This window comes from Erythrolamprus reginae, chromosome 1 (genome assembly GCF_031021105.1).
Source record: "Erythrolamprus reginae isolate rEryReg1 chromosome 1, rEryReg1.hap1, whole genome shotgun sequence".
NCBI lineage: Eukaryota > Metazoa > Chordata > Lepidosauria > Squamata > Dipsadidae > Erythrolamprus > Erythrolamprus reginae.
Genome location: NC_091950.1, coordinates 291,027,556 through 291,047,195, shown reverse-complemented (window position 1 = coordinate 291,047,195; position 19,640 = coordinate 291,027,556). Strand labels below are relative to the sequence as shown.

Sequence of the window (19,640 nt, the reverse complement as noted above, 5' to 3'; positions counted from 1 at the left end):
CGTTTTTGTGCTACATGGAAGTCCAGAGGTGTGCTACATGGAAGTCCAGAGGTGGGGTTTCCCATGGAGGGGAGCCTCAGGGGAATCCCAGCAGCGCAAAAACGGGTGCTTCGCTGGCAATGGAAGTCCGGAGGCGGGGCATCCAAGCGGCAGCGGTGGGTTTGTAAGGTGAAAATAGTTTGTAAGAAGAGGCAAAAAAATCTTAAACCCCGGGTTTGTATCTCAAAAAATTTGTATGACGAGGTATCACTGTATTTGGAGTGGATCTACCCTATAGACTTCAGTGAAACCAGCAAAATAATAGATATTATCATCTTTGACATCATCTGACAAATGTCTATGGAGATTTTCAGTCATGGTAGTCCCAAAAAGAGACTACGGGACTATCTGTTTTTTCTTAAGATGTTTTGCTTCTCATACAAGAAGCTGAAGAAGCTTCTTGAACGAAAAGCAAAATGTCTTTAAAGAAAACCTAGAAAGTCCAGTTGCCTATTGAAAATGCACTTTTGAGATCATGTGACAAAATTTGTATGAGGAAAGGCCACTAAGAGTTCACAGTAAATTAAGTAACTGGTTTTCAGAAACTGGATCAAGATAGAATATGCAGCAATTTGAGTTACTTTGCTCCTAATGGCCATCGAGTTCCAAAGGTTTCTTCTCCAAAACTTTCTGGAAATTCTAGAGATTGAGCTTTTGTCATGCAAAGTATCACCTAGATCTCTCCCTTGCTATCTGATTTCACTTGATTATTTTTCAATTGTAATTCATTATGATTTATCCAATTTAGATACCACCTTTTTACTTACTAATGAATAGGCAGCTATTCATTGCTAGTGGCTGTTGTCTATGTGCGTATGGGAGACAAGAGGTAAAGGTATATGTATGTGTGTGAACATGTGCATTTATGTTTGGAGAGACTCAATGGAGTTATTGAAGATGCCTTCCTTCCTTGATGATAACTTCTAATTAACCATAGGAAGGAAGGGAGGGAGGGAGGAATTGTTGAAGGATACTTCGAGGAAAGATTCAACCAAATAAACCTTCAAAGATATATTTAATGTATTTAGGCTTGCTCTTTTCCTGGAACTGCAAGATATAAAAGCTATACCCTAAAATTAAATTATCATTTAGCAAATAGAGTTGTTTTTTTAATCCAAAGATTTCATTCTTTCCTCCTTTCTCTTTCTTTCCCTTTCTTAGATATTATGCTCACATAGATAATGTTATAAACATAAAAAATGATGAATGTCATTTTATTTTCTAGTGAAACTTCCTTTAAATCTTTGCAGTTAAATGGAGACCATTTGCAATAAAGAGGAGAAAGGAAGTCATTTTTCACTAGTTATTTGTCAGTGGAATTTATTTTAAAGATATGGTTGATCTTATCAATTGAATGAAACCACACATAGAAAAGAAAATCAATGCCTTTATCACTATGGAATAAATTGTGAGAATAAAACAAATACTTTTTTAAAAAGTGGGGGGGGGAGACTAAGGGAGCTAAAATGTTGCACTAAAGTTAATACAACTATTTAATATCGTTCTAAAGCTTCTGCAATCAGATGATGGATGAAACCAATCCGAACTGATCTGTAGGGAATCTAAAAAACCATTAAAATTCTCAGTATCTCTCTAGAAACTTAATCACATGCTTGCCTTTGTGTCTGTATAAAATCTATAGATCTTAATCTATGTTTGCGTATACAGTGGAAGTAATCTTTTCTTTTAGTTGGATTACGTAGTAATGTGTCAATGGATTATATATTACTGAATATATAAAAATATCCTTATCAAGTCGCAATGTGGCCCTATCTCTGTGACAGCAATATTAGATATAAATCTTTCTTTTAAATTTTTATAATGGACGCCGCTGGACTATTCAGAACGGGGGTGTGGACTCCATCTTTTGTTATTATCACCATTGGCCATTCTGGTTGGGGTTCACAAGAATTCAATCATACCAGACAAGGGATACAATACCTAGGAAATAAGAAGGTGAAATTTGCAGCTTTCCAAATTCTAACTTAATTCTGAATAAGCAGACTTATGCAGTCAGGTAACATTTTAGGAATATCAAAATGATGTTGATATTCTGTACTCCTGCCTATTCAAACTGTAGTGGTTTTTGTGATGTAGCCAATCAGAAGACATTCACCTAGAGACAACTGGTAAAATTGTTACTTGCAGGCCCCCATCCCCTTCCAGGATTGCCCATGTCACTTCTGCCTACTTTAGTTTTCTGGTGTTTTGTTGACAGATTGAATGCTTCTGAGAAAACCTCCATCCATGTTTATTGTTTATTTGTAGTAACATCTATGTGTTAGTTTGTGGTCCAGGGAAACATTTGGAAGTAAAGCTAATATTAGAAGCATGACTCCCTACTAATTGCCAGCTTGCTAGGAATTTTTGCTCACAAAACAAATGGATGGTAGATTTGCCAAGTGCTAAGATAAATATTCAGGGTCCCACTAGTAGCAGATTGCCGGTCTCTAGGTTATTTTATTTAGTACAGACACCTCACATAGTACAGGGGGAAAAAGATTGCTTACTAAACCTGTTACCCAAATTAAATTAAGTGTTTCCAAAGTTTTAAATATGTAATGGCATCCTTCTGTTCCCTGCTGACTTAAAACATGCTGAAAATGAACCCATGAGGCTGGAAGACAATCTTAGACAATCTAAGCCCGATCAGTTTCTATAGTTGCATTTACATTAGAACAGCATAATGCAGCTGCGAGAGCAATCATAGGCTTCCCAAGGTATGCCCATGATACACCAGCACTCCACAGTCTGCATTGGTTGCCAATCAATTTCCGGTCACAATTCAAAGTGTTGGTTATGACCTATAAAGCCCTTCATGGCATCAGACCAGAATATCTCCAGGATCGCCTTCTGCCGCACGAATCCCAGCGACCGGTTAGGTCCCACAGAATTGGCCTTCTCCGGGTTCTGTCGACTAAGCAATGTCGTTTGGTGGGACCCAGGGGAGGAGCCTTCTCTGTGGCAGCCCTGACCCTCTGGAACCAGCTCCCCCCAGATATCAGAGTTGCCCCCACCCTCCTTGCCCTTCGCAAGCTCCTTAAAACCCACCTCTGTCGTCAGGCAAGGGGGAATTGAAATTTCCCTTCCCCCTAGGCTTATAGAATTTATACCTGGTATGCTTGTATGTATGAGTGTTCTTTAAATTGGGGTTTTTAAGACTATTTTTAATATTAGATTTGTTTACATTGTCTTTTTATATTGTTGTTAGCCGCCCCGAGTCTTCGGAGAGGGGCGGCATACAAATCTAATAAATAAATAAATAAATGAATGAATGAATGAATAAATAAATAAATAAATAAGGAAGAATCTCCAAATTATCAGAGAAGAAAAGATTCACATCACAAATAATAATTGCATAGCTGAGCCTCGGGGTTTTATTTTTGTCCCCCCCCCATTTTCCAGTGGGAGTATAGATGGCCATGAAACTAACTAGTGCTTACCTTGGAGTCACATTCAATGGCTTTCTTACATTTTTCACAAAAGTTAGCATAGAGGCTGTCATAGCATTTCACACAGAAAGCGTTTTCTTCTTTCACGATGTATTGTTTTCCACAAAGCGAATCCTTGCAGTGAAAGCAGTTTGACTGACCGCTGGCCATTTTTAGGCCTTTTGACGCTGCTGTAGATGGAAAGACAAGACACGTGTCGGTGAAATAATATGGCTGCAAGATCAAGATTCCCAATTTTGGAAGTTCTGCACCCCCCACGCCCCCCAAATTCTAATACAGAGGAAGGAAGAATTTTAAATCTTCATAATTCCCATTGATGATTTTGGCAGATTTTTTTCAATCCTTCCCTACCCTCACCCCTGTTGTGGTTAGCTCTGGCCCAGCTCCTGCCCCAAGGACTGTGGATGTGGGGGAGACATCCACATACTGCAGGCCTGTTTTGCCCCCGGTAGAATCTGCTGATGAAGGCTCCTCTGACCAAGAAGACATGAGTGACAGGGAGGAGGAGAGTGTGGCAGACAGCTCAGAAGGAGATCAATTATCTAGCTCCTCCTTGGATTCAGAACAAGAGTTAATGATACAGCCTCGCATGCGGAGAGCAATACATAGGCAACAACAACTGAGAGATTATTATCAAAGAAAATGAGGCCACCTGTGGTTGGGTGGGGCTGTGGTAATTAGTGAGGCTGCTATAAATAGCAGCCTGTGGGTTTGGCCATTGTGGAGGATTATCTGATTGTTGTGTTTCATGACTGCTTTACTCACTTTGACCTTTTGTGTGCTGATTTTTCCCCACTTTGAAACTAACCCAGAGCAAAGTGTGTTTCACTTTGTGAAAGAAGAAGGACTGTGAATTGCCTCACAGCTGCAAGCTAAGTATCACAGAACTGATAAGGGACTTGTACAAATTACCAGTTTGTTTGGAGACGAGTGCTCTTTGCTATACCAAAAGAGGGCTTAGTTTAAGTGAATTTTCATTATAAAGAACATTGTTTTGAATTTTCAAACGTCTGTGTGTCTGAAATTTGTACCTGTGAATTTTGGGAGGAGTCTACCAGAGAGCCCGACAGAACAACCCCCAGCTAGTCCTTTAAAATATAAAAATTAAACAACGTGTCAGTTTTTAATATTAAGCGGAGGATTCTTTATGGGTGCTAAATGATCTTCAATAGGATCAACCAAGATCAATAGAAAACTGATTGGCAGATTGCTTTTCAGAGAAGTAGCATGAGACATCAGCCCCCATTTTTGGATATTTTTCAGAAATGCGCTTCTAGAAAGATTCATTATCACTCCATTGCAAATCTTCCTTATCCCAAAACACCCACACATGTATATTTTTGGCCTGTTAAAACTGAGAAAAACACATTTTAGATAAACATTGAAACTTCACGATATGACAGAATCTTCAGAGGTTTGCAGGCAAGCTATTTCAGTCTTGTTATTTGCCCATTGGACCAGAAGAACTTTACTAAAATTAGGGCACGGGTTCCTGAGAATGAAGAAATAAACAGAACCGAAAAGAATTCCCAGTGATCACAAGCACATCTGCTGGATCCATTGAATTCTCTCTATTATAATATCACTGTGCAATTCCCACTCACAGCACAGAGTCTGTTATGGGCTTAAAGAAAAACTATCTGGAAAATCAGAAACCCCTAACTCCTTTCACACGTTTAGCATAGGTGTGTAAACTGGTTCAAAGGGGTGTGCTCTGGAATATGTCTTAGAAAACAATCAACCAAATGAAAACCTTTCTTCCTTCTTTGTACTCTTCCTTATTTCTCTCTCTCTATATATAGTAGACATATATAGGCCGAAATAGATCTATTCTAGTCTCCCTTAATTTTCAAATTCAGCAAAAAAACATGTGACACATAGAGATAGAATTGTCGGCTATCAATAAAATTAACTGCCTTGGAAATGTCCCTGGGTTGGCCAAAAGGATGTGCCCATGTGCACTAGCGAGTGGGTGGATGGCCACACCCATGCCCTCTCTCGTGATTGTGCACAGTCCTCCCCACGCTTTCCCCCATGCATGCGTACAGGCCTCACCGAAGCCTCCGGACTCCTGAAGACTGAGGATGGCAAAAAACAGCCGAACGGGCCAAACAGAAATTTGGAAACAAACTTTCTGTTGGTCTGTTGGACCCTTTTTTGCTGTTCCCAGACTTCCCAGGCTTTCCTGAAGCCCGAGGAGAGCAAAAACAGCAAAAATAAGGCTGAAAATCAGGTGGCTGACATGGCCCTCAGTTTTGACTCTGTGTGCCACCTGTGACATGTGTGCCATAGGTTCGACATCACTGATGGTATGGTATTTATTGTGCAAAGATGTTGAGGGCTGTAAAGGCCTGTGAAGCTATATATAAGTCTAAGTGCTATTGCTATTGTGAATTAACACTTTACAGCATTTTTCAGTACTATCAGTACTATCTATTTCATTTCTAACTTCTTTCTTGGTCTCTCTTTCTCTCAAAGGAGAGGATATGGCATGCAAGGACCCCTCACCTACATTTTAAGTTATAGTCTAATCATTTCTTGTTGGACTGGGAAGGAGAAGAGATTAAACTCAGCTTCCTATTCCTAATAGGCAATTCAAGGTTTTGCAAAGAAAAGAAAAACCTGTCAGTTTAGGAAGCTATCTTCCTAACTGCCACATATTTGAGTCTGGAATGTTGGTAGGGGTTTCTGTTGGAGCGGCGGAAGGTTAGCCATAACAACATTATTTACTCTGGGAGTCAAAGACACTTGCCTATCCCTAGATGGGATTGACTGAAGATTGTTTCCAGTTGAATGTGAAGATTGGATTGGACCATGTGATGAACTTATGGGTGTGGGGAAAGGTTGTGAGCTTTTAATTAGGTGGGGAAAAAGTGGAAGCTTCAGATTGGGATTTTCCCAGATGTGCCAACATAACATCTCTAATAAATTGAAACTTTGAGGAATTTCTAGCCTTGGAGTTTTATTTCATTGGAGATGATTTTGGGAACCCTGACAAAACCTTCATGCATATACAGTATAGGTAATCCTTGACTTACAACAATGGGAACTGGAACTTCCATAACTAGGCAAGGTGGTTGTTGCATAATCACCATGCTCATTAAGGAAATCCAGCTTCCTGCTTTGATTTAACTTGTCAGAAGCCCTCTGGGAAAGGCACAGAGATGATCATGTGAATGCTGCAACTATCATAAATATGTGTTTGTTGCCAAGTGGCCAAATTTTGAACCCGTCATTGCAGGGTCAGTGTGGCAGTTGTAAGGGCAAGGATCAGTCGGGAATCACTTTTTTCAGTGTCAACAGAATTGGAAGTGACCTTGGAAGTCCTCTAGTCCACGGGTCTCCAATCTTGGCAGCTGGGGAATTCTGGGATTTGAAGTCCAACAGGCTTAAAGTGGCCAAGGTTGGAAACCCCTGCTCTAATCCAACATCCCGCTCAACTAGCAGATCCTAAACTCAGGATGGCGAACCTATGGCACACATGCCACAGTTGACATGTGAAATCATATTGGAGGTCACATGAGACGTTGCCCTATGTCAGCTCCAGCATGCATGTGTGTGCTGGCCAGTTGATTTATAGCTTTGGAAAAGGTCGTTTCGCCCTCTGGACACTTCCAGAGTGCAACACCCTCCCCCCCCCCCGAATGGGCAAACTGGAAGTTTGGAAAATGTACTTACGGTTTGCCATTGTGCTGTTTTTGCACTTCGGACGGTTCAGGGAAGCTTCATGAAGACCAGGAGTGCAAAAAACAGCACAACTGGTATTAAATCCAACCAATGTAGAGGCGGAGAGGCGCGGGAACAGTAGCACTCGCTTTATTGAAAGAACAGCAACTCTAGATAACTGTGCAACAACAACAAGATGGCCGCGCTTGGCAGCTATTTATATCTGCGGCTGCCAGGCTGAGCCAGCCAATCCAGGCTCTGTATTTTCCCACCCAAGGATAATGGGTGGGCCACATATCTCAACTGTCCTCTGGACACAACAACGGGCAAACCAGAAATGCATTTTATGAACTTCCGGTTTGCTCATTCTGCTGTTTTTTGCACTCCGGGGCTTCTGGAAGCTTTCCTGGCTCCCTGGAGTGCAAAAACAGCACAACAGGCAAACCAGAAGTGTGTTTTCTCAATTTCCAGTTAGTCCATTGGGCTGTTTTTTCACATACCAGGCTTTAGTGACGCCTGTGCGCATGGGCGGGGATGGGGGTCCATTGTGCAGGGGTGCACATGTGTGTGTGAGGACGGAAGAGGTATGGGAGATTCACGCATGCCAGCACACCCACGCACCCTCTTTTGGCATGCAACCCAAAAAAGTGTTCACCATCACTGCCCTATGCTATTTCAGACAAACGGCTGTCCAATCTCTTCTTAAAAACCTCCAGTTCTGAAAGTAAGTCATTCCACTGGTCAATTGTTCTAAACTGATCTTTTTCAGGATCGGGGCACTTCTTGCATGATGTTTACCATCTGCTTGAAGGAGAAAAAAAAAACCTGCTTAAATTTGGTTCTCCCTGCCTGCAGATCTGAGCTGAACTGGATTGGGAATGGTATTCAAATAAGAGATATTATTCTCTAAATATATAAGCACATCCACGAGAGTTATTACTAATGCAGATTTCTCTGGTAAAAACGAACTAGTGATGGAAAACTGAGTTTTAAATTATATTCCTGGAGGATTTGTGGTATGACAGCGTGGGGGAGTAGAAGAGTATGACAAGGATGGAATGCTATCTCAGGCCAAAAATAGCAATGGCTTTATTTGGCATAAGCAGTGGAAAATTTCTTATGCAGCGCATTCAAAATCATTACATTTAAGTGCTTTGCTACATCTCCAACTGTCACAGCTCTCCACTCTCCAAAATGACACACACAACATAACCCATTAAAACAAGCCACAGCGTAAACATTTGTGAAAGCCTCATACTTTCACAAATATTGTTCGCTTGTTTTAGATCAAACAAGTGAGAGGAACATCACAAATCCCAAGAACAGAGATCGCTGTTGCAGTAGCAATGCTAAAAATCTGATTTGTGGGGGTGTTCAGCAGATCCACTGGAGCAATTAAAGCAGGAATGTTGAACTCCTATGTGAAATTTCCTTATAGTAAACAAACAAACAAATAAATAAATAAATAGGCATTGTTACTTACTGTATGCTTGGCAAAGAAGTATTCTGTTGATTTCAAGAGCTTTATTTCCAGAAATTTATTTATTGATTTTATTTTTATTTATTTATTTGTTTTGTCAAGTTCGTATTGGTGGTATACAAAGATATAACAATATTTATATACATGTTACTAGTAAAAGAGAAACATTAGGACAGGGGACAGAAGGCACTCTGGTGCACTTATGCACGCCCCTTAATCACCTCTTAGGAATTGGGAGAGGTCAACAGTGGATAGTTTAAGGGTAAAGTTTTGGGGGTTAGGTGATGATACTACAGAACTGGTAGTAAGTTCCATGCATCAACTACTAGGTTACTAAAGTCTTTCCTGCAGTCGAGTTTGGAGTGGTTTACTTTAAGTTTGTATCTGTTGTGTGCTCATGTGTTGTTGTGGTTGAAGCTGAAGTAATCGTTGACAGGAAGGACATTGTAGCAGATGATTTTATGGACTATGCTTAGGTTGTGTTTAAGACAACGTAGTTCTAAGCTTTCTAAACCTAGAAATGTACTGTATGCATAGATTACAATGGCTTCTTTTATAAATATTTAAAAGACAACATTGGTAGAAAATGGATCATTTTACCATCTTTTATAAAATTTATCTTCTGGCTATCAGAACTGTTAAAATTCTAAATGGAAAAAAAATAGTCTGCTCCAACAAACCACTCTTTATGGTTATGAATTAAGAGTACATAGCTGGAATCATTTAGCACAGAATTATTGCTAGTTAATCATTTAAACAGTATCAACTTGATCCTCTATACATTTAAAGCATGCAGAGAGAGTGACAGGATAATAAATCATGCAGAAATACCCAGATTCAATGAGTATGGTTCCCATATCATTCTAAGTCATAGTGTGTTGGTTTTGGCTTAGAATATTAGGTGAGGTCACCCTTTGTAGTTGGCAAGTCATGCTTTATGTCTGAGCATAATGTGTGAACACAACAGATCAAGTCACTCCTCCACTCAAAATAGAATACCCTATGAGACTAGACTTTCAATCCCGGGCCTAGAAAGTTTAGAACTAAGACGCCTTAAACAAGATCTAAGTATTGCCCACAAGATCATATGCTGCAACGTCCTGCCTGTCGGCGACTACTTCAGCTTCAACCACAACAACACAAGAGCACACAACAGATTTAAACTTAATATTAACCGCTCCAAACTTGACTGTAAAAAATATGACTTCAGTAACCGAGTTGTCGAAGCGTGGAATTCATCACCGAACTCCATAGTGTCATCCCCAAACCCCCAACACTTTACCCTTAGATTATCTACGGTTGACCTATTCAGATTCCTAAGAGGTCAATAAGGGGCGAGTACAAGTGCACTAGAGTGCCTTCCGTCCCCTGTCCTATTGCTCTCCTATATCTCCTATACCTTTCTCCTATTCCTATATCTCTTCTTCTATTCTTTCATTGATATGTTCTATTACTATATCTTCTTTTCTATTATTTCTTAGATATATTTTACTATGAGTATATCCTCTATAACCTTAATCATGTATTTTACTATGTGTATATAGATATATACCCACTAAAACCCTCATTGTGTATTGGACAAAATAAGTAAGTAAGTAAGTAAGTAAGTAAGTAAGTAAGTAAGTAAGTAAGTAAGTAAGTAAGTAAGTAAGTTCTAGTGAACATGAAATTATGTTAACAATATAGACCTAAAAAATAAGGGATCCTAGATAGGCAAAGGAAGATCATTGTTCATACCCAATTTGTGACAACAGTTGGCTAAAAATGTATTTCATCTGATTCCCCTTCTTTCTGATAAATTCTGTAAATTAAATAGCAAGGGAGTAAATTATGTTATTTCAATCACAATCCTTTCATTTGCTGTATGAGACTTAAAAGCATTGATTCATCATAACTGATAAGGATTACAGTTGGATAACCTGATGATGTAATTTGAACACTTAAAAGCTATACAGGTGCTAACTATTAAGTGTTCTCTGTTTTTTATTAACTGATAGTGCCAGGTGTTCAACCGAAGGTGACTAATTCAGAATTCTTCCTCCAAATTTAATTTTAGGTTTGAAGTAAATAACCTTTCTTTCTATTGCATCTTTATCAGATCCACAGAGTTAATAGGAGTGATGGCTTAGCGGTTAAAGATGCTGAGTTTGTCAGTTGGAAAGCTGACAGGTTGGGTTTGAATACCATGTGTTGGGATGAGCTCTTGCTCCAGCTCCTGCCTATTGACTGGACAGGGAAACCTTTGTCATTACCTTTATCCACCAGGGCAGTGTTTCCCAACCTTTTTTGAGCCGCAGCACATTATTCACATTTACAAAATCCTGGGGAACATTGAGCCGGGGGGGGGGGGCTAAAAAAAGTTTGGACAAAACCCCCCTCTCTTCCTCCCTTTCGCCTTATTTCTCTCTCTTTCCCTCTTTCTTTCCCTCTCTCCATCCCTCTTTCTTTCTTTCTTTCTTCCTCTATTTTTTGCTCTTTCTCTCTCCCTCCTTCCCCCCTCTTTCTCTCTTTCTTGCTTTCTCTCTCTCTTGCATTTTTTCTCTCTTTCTCTGTCTCTCTTGCTATTTCTCTTTTATTCTCTCTTGCTTTCTCTCTCACACACTTTCTCTCTCTCTCTCCCTTGCTTTCTCTCTCTCTCTTTCTCTCTCTCTTGATTTCCTTCTCTCTTTCTCTTTCTCTCTTTCTTTCTTTCTCTCTCTCTCTTGCCCCAAAAGCTCACTTGCCATCACCACCAGGGAAGCTCCAGCTGGTCCGGGCTCGCGGCACACCTGATCATGTCCCGCGGTACACTGGTTGAAAAACACTGCACTAGGGATCATAAGTTGAATGATAACTACTATGAGTTAGATGTGCTTATCCTGACTTATTAGCTTTGTTATAATTAACATAATCTCATAAACATACCCAGGTTTTTTTTAATAGACACGACTATTAACATATTCTTCCTTTGAATTTTATTATACTGGTACCGTTTTCCTAGTCCTAAAATTTTGTCAATCTCTTTCCTGAAATTGGAAAAAACAAGTTGGCCCTGGGGTGCTGTCTTCTGCCAGTTCTTTAAATAATATCTTTGTCAACATCAATAGAAAAGAAGCCTCTTTGAAATGTTTTGATCTTGACTCTGTATTAAAAACAGCAAATACCAGGTAAAATCCCAAGGCAGAAATGATGAAAAACTGAAAAGGTGGATGACTTAATCCAGGCTTGTTCATGGGCCCCAAACTGCCCATCAGAGTGATTTACGGTAATTCTTGTTTCTTCTGTCCTCAGAAGAGAAATATGAGGATGCACTACTTTGTTGAAGAATAATTTTTTCCTGCTTCTTTGAGCCTAATCTTTAGAGGAACATGCTGACTTTAATTTCACTAGAAGTTAGATTTTGTGTTTGGTTGCATCAGATAAAGACAGAGAACTGCTGCTGCTGACATTGCTGGACTAAAAGATTAAATCCTATTTTATTTGGTTCTCCAGGGTGCAGATTTATTAACTGTGTTAACTGCATTCATGCAGAAACAGTGTTCGTGTATTAAACTTACATCAGAGTATAGCTTGTTCTTGACTTACAACCAAGGTTGGGCTACTGCCCTGACCGGGGGGGGGGCACACAGTGGGGTAGCAAAAATGGAGCTCCACCCCAGAGCACCCAATTTGCACTGAAAGATGTTGAAAGAAAATGCAGGGCGTCCTGCATAAGCCACGCCCACAGTATGGTAGTATGAAGGTAGCCCTTCACTGCTTACACCCATCCATTTAGTGACCAGTTATAATGACAGTGGAAAAAAACAACTTATGATTGTTCTTGTATTTGAGACTGTTACAGTGTCCCTACAATCAGGTGATCAAAATTTTGGCACTTGGCAACCCGCATGTATTTACAATGGTTGCAAGTGCCCGTAGGTCATGTGATCACCATTTGCAACCTTCCCAAACAAAGGCAATGGGAGAAGCTGGTTTGCTTAATGGCTGCATGATTCACAACTGTGGGAAAGGTGGTAAAATCAGACATGACTCACCTGACCATCACTTTGCTTAGCAAAAAAAAAAAAAAATGCTGATCCCAACTTTGCTTGCAAGTCAAGGGCAATCTGTAATACTTTTCACACTTTCTTTATTTCTTCTGTAAATATTTTAATATTATGAAGTAGTATAAAATATAAATGTGCTCACAAGTAATAACAGAGTTGGAAGGGACCTTGGAGGTCTTCTAGTTCAACCCCCTGCTTAGCAGGAAACCCTACACCACTTCAGACAAATGGTTATCCAACATTTTCTTTAAAACTTTCAGCGTTAGAGCATTCACAATTTCTGGAGGCAAGTTGTTTCATGGATTAATTGTTCTAACTGTCAGGAAATTTCTCCTTAGTTCTAAGCTGCTTCTCTCCTTGATTAGTTTCTACCCATTGCTTCACTCCTTCTTTTCATTAAATTAGACATACCCAGTTCCTAGACATATCTTCTTGGTGCCCATCACACTTCCTGCCACAACTGATTTTAAATTAAATTAAATATGTGGAGTCAAAGATCAGTTTTGCTCAAACCAGTTTGGGTTCCAGATATAACTGCTTGGACTATATAAATGGCTGTTGACCTCATGTAGAATAAGCTCATTTGCCAGACAGACAGACAGACAGACAGACAGACAGACAGACAGACAGACAGACAGACAGACAGACAGACAGAAAGGTGGCAGGAACAGCAACCCCTAGAGCTAGAAAGAAAGTTGTATTCTGGTCAATTAAGGTACATTTAAAATATGTAACTAAATGATTTTTTGTTTCTGTCACAGAAAAACTTTGAGAAACATCTGTGTCAGTACTGATCAAAGCCCTTTTCAGTCGCACTTTTTATCATTAATGCTGCCAATTTTTTCTTTCAGTTCTATAGATTAGACCACTCTAAAGTGACTTGCATTTGGAAATAGAATGAAATGAATTAACAGAGTTAACAATATGATTGTTATCTGAAAAACAATTGATATCTGGAAAAAAAAAATTTATGGCATTTTGGCAACAAAATTGGATTTTTGTGCTGCTAGCTACTCAGACCAAGCATGTGGAATAAGGGTTTACAAAAGATTATAAAGGAAAAAAAATCTCTCATGAATTACTGATTACATTTGTATATGTCAAGAAAAATTCCTAACTTCATGTCAATAGAGAAATTATCAACCAAATTCAAACTTTGAAGCTGATGCCGCATTCTTGCTTTCAGCCCAATCTATATTTATTCAATATTGCAAGTATTATAAAATGATCCCTTTTTACACATAGGTGCCAAATTTGCAGCCCCCGGGCCAGATGCAACACATACTGACCACACACACCCTGTTTTAGCAAAGGGAGAAAAGTCACCATAAGTCACATGACAACAATTCAACTTTGACATCTCTGTGCCTGGCCTTTTTACATATTCTAGCTTCTTCTCCATTCTTTTGTGTCCTATGAAATTAAACCACAACACCAAAGAGTACCGTTTTATCATCCTTCATTTTTAACTTCTTGTGTTTTCTATTGCTAGCACAGAAATACAATTTTAAACATAAAAATAAATTCATAACTAAGAACTAAGTTATCTGCCTTTGCAGATATTTTTTCAGTTTACACACACAATGACAACAAATTTAGAGACAAATTCATTCTATCCATATTGAGAATTTTTTTAAAATCTCAAAGTTATGAAATATCAATAAGAAAAATTAGAAAAACATCACATGGGAACAAGTGATATGTCAGATTCCCTCCCCCCGCTCATAGTAATATATTAACGTCTAGGTTTATGTTTCCTAATTTTATCTCTCTTTTTTATGGAGAGTAAATGGGTAAAAACACTAATCTACCTGACTCTTAGTTCTGAGAAAATTCCATTTAGGCATGAAGTTTGTTGATTTAATACTTTAAAAATATTTATGGTAACCTTTGTTTGATCTTGCATCCTTTTAAAAAATTTTAAGTGATGTCACATTACCCAGGAATTTTTAAAAAATAGTACCACATTAATCTCTTTCAGTTAACATGACAGCCTCCTGGATATAAGATTGGTTTAACATTTGTACGCAAAAATGTGCTTCGCTAGAACACCAGATATGTTCCACAAGACCACATCAACTGAATAGAGCAGGGTCCATACCTAAAATGGAAGACTTAGGTTCTCCCAATTTTTTTAAGTGTTATTTTAAAAATTTGATTTATATATATTTACATAAGAAAAACCTATAAAGAGTAAAGGGAATTTGCAGTAGTCTTAAAAGTCTCAAATATGAAACAGATGAATTACATCCCAAAAGGCACCGCCTGGTAGCTCTCTGGAGGAATTTCAAGCTTGACTGAAGTAAAAAATATAAATAAAAAGTTTTTTTTCAAAATGATGGGGGTATGGGGAAGGACTTATAAATTTCCTTTCTTTTTCCCCAAAGAGTTTCAGGGGCTCAAAGTATGCTTCTCATGATTATACTACTTGGGAATCCCTTCTATGAAACGGAGCTGCTGTGCAGAAGTTGACTAGCAAGAGAGGGACTAAAGGGCAGGAAATACAAGTAGTCCTCTATTTAGGACCACAATTGAGCCCCAAATTTCTGTTGATAAGCGAGACATCTGTTTTGCCCCATTTTACAACTTTTCTTGCCACAATGGTTAAGCAAATCCTTGCAGTTGTTAAATTAGTCATGCAGTGAATCTGGCTTCCCTATTGACTTTACTTGTCAGTCATTCACAAAAGGTGATCACATAATCCTGGGATGCTGAAACCAACAAAAATATGAGTCAATTGCCAACTGTCTGAATTTTGTTCACATGACCTTGGGGATGCTGCAACGGCCATAAGGGTGAACAAATGTCATAATTTGCTTTTTTTCAGCACCATTGTGACTTTGAAGGGTCACAATTGTTGTAAGTGAAGGACTACTTGTACAGCTGATTCTACCATTTGTGATGAAGTAGCCTCTTACATTTCAGATCTTCAGTGATTACTTGAACTTGGGGTGAAAAAGAGCCCGATTCTGATTCTAATTAGAAAAATGAAAGTGGCAGTTTTAGCACAGTAATGCAGAGCCACAAATATATGGTGTGGATGCAACCAGAATTTATTTATTTATTCAACTTTTATACGGAATGATTGCAGAATAGAAAACTGAAAGTATCTACTGGTGCCCAGGTAGTATTTTTGTCCTTGCTGGTTCTTCTTATTGAGACATTTTTAAATTTAAAATACACTGCTCAAAAAATAAACGGAACACTTAAACAACACAATATAACTCCAAGTAAATCAAACTTTTGTGAAATCAAACTGTCCACTTAGGAAGCAACACTGATAGACAATCAATTTCACATGCTGTTGTACACATTCAACTTTGTACAGAACAAAATATTCAATGAGAATATTGGACTGCATTGGCTGCCGATCGGTTTCCGGACACAATTCAAAGTGTTGGTTATGACCTATAAAGCCCTACATGGCATAGGACCAGACTATCTCCGAGACTGCCTTCTGCTGCACGAATCTCAGCGACTGGTGAAAGTCCCACAGAGTTGGTCTCTTTAAGGTCCTGTCGACCAAACAATGTCAGCTGGCAGGATCTAGGGGAAGAGCCTTCTCTGTGGGGGGCCCGGCCCTCTGGAATCAGCTCCCCCTGGAGATTCGCACTGCCCCCACCCTCCTTGCCTTCAGAAAGAGTCTAAAAACATATCTTTGCCGTCAGGCCTGGGGACATTAGACCTTGCCCTGTCCAACAAAATGTTGTTAGCATGATTACTGTATGAATGTGAATGAATGTTTTAAAATTAGAAATCTAAGAATTGTTTTTAGTATATTAATTGGACAAACTATTGTTATGTATTTTGGTATATATTGTGAGCCATCCTGAGTCCACGGAGAGGGGCGGCATACAAGTCTAATCAATCAATCAATCAATCAATCAATCAATCAAATAAATAAATATTTCATTCATTCAGATCTAGGATGTCTTATTTGAGTGTTCCCTTTATTTTTTTTTGAGCAGTATATTAGCCTGTTTCTAATATAGTATATGCGGTTTCTGAAAGGTTGAAACATGGATTCTTTGTTTTTTAAAGTTTGAAACTATGACATATGGTCACCATAATTATTGACCATAACATCATTTTTAGAAAGGATTTAAGTAATCTGGTCCAAAGGCAAATTGGAGCTATCTTGCTGAAACTTAGGAGGTTTGCATGCTGTGAAATTCAATATATTATTATTTCAAGCTTAGGAAGTAGATATATAGATGAGGCTATGTCAGGATGAGAGCCTGCAACAAAGTGGGAAAAATATTTTGTTTGACTAATTGAAACAGATCCCTATTTCTGGTCCCATTTGTTACAAGATGCAGCAGCAGATTCCTGTATTGGGAATTGATGTGGTTAATTGTAAGTAATTGGAATCAGATGACTAGGTGGCTCAGTAGATGAGACACTGAATTTGTTGATCAGAAAGGTCGGCAGTTCGAAGGCAGGTTTGAAGCCCTAGTATAGATCTCCTGTGAGAGCAGGGGTTAGACTAGATGACCTCCAAGGTCCCTTCCAACTCTTTTACTGTTAATGTCATCGGACCAGAATATCTCCGGGACCGCCTTATGCCGCACGAATCCCAGTGACCAGTTAGGTCCCACAGAGTTGGCCTTCTCCGGGTCCCGTTGACTAAACAATGTCGTTTGGCGGGACCTAGGGGAAGAGCCTTCTCTGTGGCGGCCCCGACCCTATGGAACCAACTCCCCCCAGATATCAGAGTTGCCCCCACCCTCCTTGCCTTTCGTAAGCTCTTAAAAACCCAGCTCTGTCGTCAGGCATGGGAGAATTGAAATATTCCCTTCCCCATGGCTTATAAAATTTATGTATGGTATGACTGTATGTATGACTGATCTCTTAAATTGGGGTTTTTAGATTTTTTAATATTAGATTTGTTTACGTTGTCTTTTTACTGTTGTTAGCAGCCCCGAGTCTGCAGAGAGGGGCGGTATACAAATCAAATCAAATCAAATCAAATCAATCAATAAATAAGTAAATAAGTAAGTAGATAAGTAAGTAAATAAGTAAATAAATAAGTAAATAAGTAAGTAAGTAAGTAAGTAAGTAAGTAAGTAAGTAAGTAAGTAAGTAAGTAAGTAAGTAAATAAATAAATAAATAAAGTGAGAAATGCCAGCTTGTACCTCTGTTCTTCCTCAAAGCAACATACTGAGGAGCAAATCACGAGATCTTCTTGTGGTATGATCACGGTCCAACAGGAAGTAAAGTTAGATTGATAGGTTTATTCAGTAAATTTATATAAGCCACCCATTACATAGATGCCATTCTGACTGGATTTCAGAGAGTGGTGGGCTTGTTCTGTGGCTTCTTGGAACTTGTGAAATTCCCAAGCATAGAATATACATATCATCCAATTTAAGAGTTAATCTTTGAAGATACTTAGTGTTTTGTTTGCTTAATTAGAAACTTTTCGGGAAATATAGTGATGATCACCTCTTCTAAGAAACACTTGTATTCCGTACTGTGAAAACAATGTGCTTTGTAAAATACAGTAATCTGCTTATTTTTTCCTCATAAATAAATAATATCTCTCTCCTATACCTGCCTGAGCATTGCTCACCTTTTTATAGCCCTTACTTTACTTTATCTTTATCTTGGCATCTATGCCATTTATTCCACCCTACTGCAAGAATGATTGTATTTAGCAATGTATCACACAAGGGTGATAGATTCCTTTTGATAGCAGTAAATAACTTGTTAGATATTTATTTATGTAATCTATGTATCTATCTATGTATCTATGTATCTATGTATCAATGTATCTATGTATCTATCTATGTATCAATCTATGTATCAATCTATGTATCTATGTATCTATCTATCTATCTATCTATCTATCTATCTATCTATCTATCTATCTATCTATCTATCTATCTATCTATCTATCTATCTATCTATCTATCTATCTATCTATCTATCTATCTATCTATCTATCTAATGTACCAAGGGACTTATACTCTTGTTAAAAATGTTCTATTTATAACCGCACAGAATACTTTTTAAAATTGTAACAGTTGGTCAAAAACCATCATAAAAATATTTATTTCTAAATACGCACGTACATAATAGAATATGACTTCTACCTGCAGATTTATACAAGTTTTAACATACTATCAACATACAATTTGCAGCATTACTCCTTATTCAATTTTCTGGCTATGTTCCCAGTCCATAGTTTTTCTCAGAACAAATAAAAACTTCTGAAGCCTCTAACATCAATCCTTCCAGTGCATAATATGCACAGTTCTTTAAAAGTGTACTTTTTATATATAAATCTTTTTCCACTATCCACATAGTGAATATTAATTGACACATTTGTTAATAAGATTACAGAAATAAAGGGAACTATAAATAAATAAAGGGAATATATTGTGGTTCATAATGGCAGCTATGGGAGGAGATGCCGCCCCGAGTTTTCGGAGAGGGGCGGCATATAAATCCAATAAATGAAATGAAAAAAAAAATAGATTTGATTAATATTTTGAAATCATGACAGGCAAAAATAGATTGGAAAAGAAAAACTTGTTGCAATACTCACCTTTTTTAACAGTTGCTTCTTGTCATCTTTGGAGCTGAGAACAAAAAAAGCATCTTGGAGAAACAAGATTTTCAAACGGCAGCCTTGTTTTTCTTCTGCAAGATTCTTTTGGGTTTGGAAAAAGCAGCCAAGAAGGTCACTGTTTCCTTTAGATCTCAAACAGCTGACTCCCTTCCTATTTGTCATTACACACAGCTTGCAAATTGGAGTGCAAATCCATGTAGGAGGGTCTTAAACAGACTTATACTTCAGAAGCAGGGAGGAGACATTTCAAAGGTCTGGGCATTTGAGAAACCACAACTTGTCCTGTATTTTCCATATAAAAGAACTGACCGTGTGGAACAGTTGTTTACCAAGTCGCAGTTGGCTGGTTATATGGTTTTGAATGAAGCAAAAACCAAACCAGCTACACCGTGGCTTAGTAAAA

The 19,640-nt window shown here is 38.4% G+C and overlaps 1 protein-coding gene across 1 annotated transcript in view; it reads right to left on the bottom strand.

Moving 5' to 3' along the window:
* The window catches only part of FHL5 (four and a half LIM domains 5), a 30,670-nt gene extending 11,300 nt beyond the window's left edge, over positions 1 to 19,370 (bottom strand). Inside the window, exons 1-2 of the mRNA XM_070739256.1 lie at positions 19,214 to 19,370; positions 3,483 to 3,661 (exon numbers count right to left, since the gene is read on the bottom strand). Coding sequence (XP_070595357.1) covers positions 3,483 to 3,641 — 159 coding nt within the window. The 5' untranslated portion in view covers positions 3,642 to 3,661; positions 19,214 to 19,370. The remainder of the gene's footprint in view (positions 1 to 3,482; positions 3,662 to 19,213) is intronic.
* Between the last annotated feature and the right edge of the window lie 270 nt (positions 19,371 to 19,640).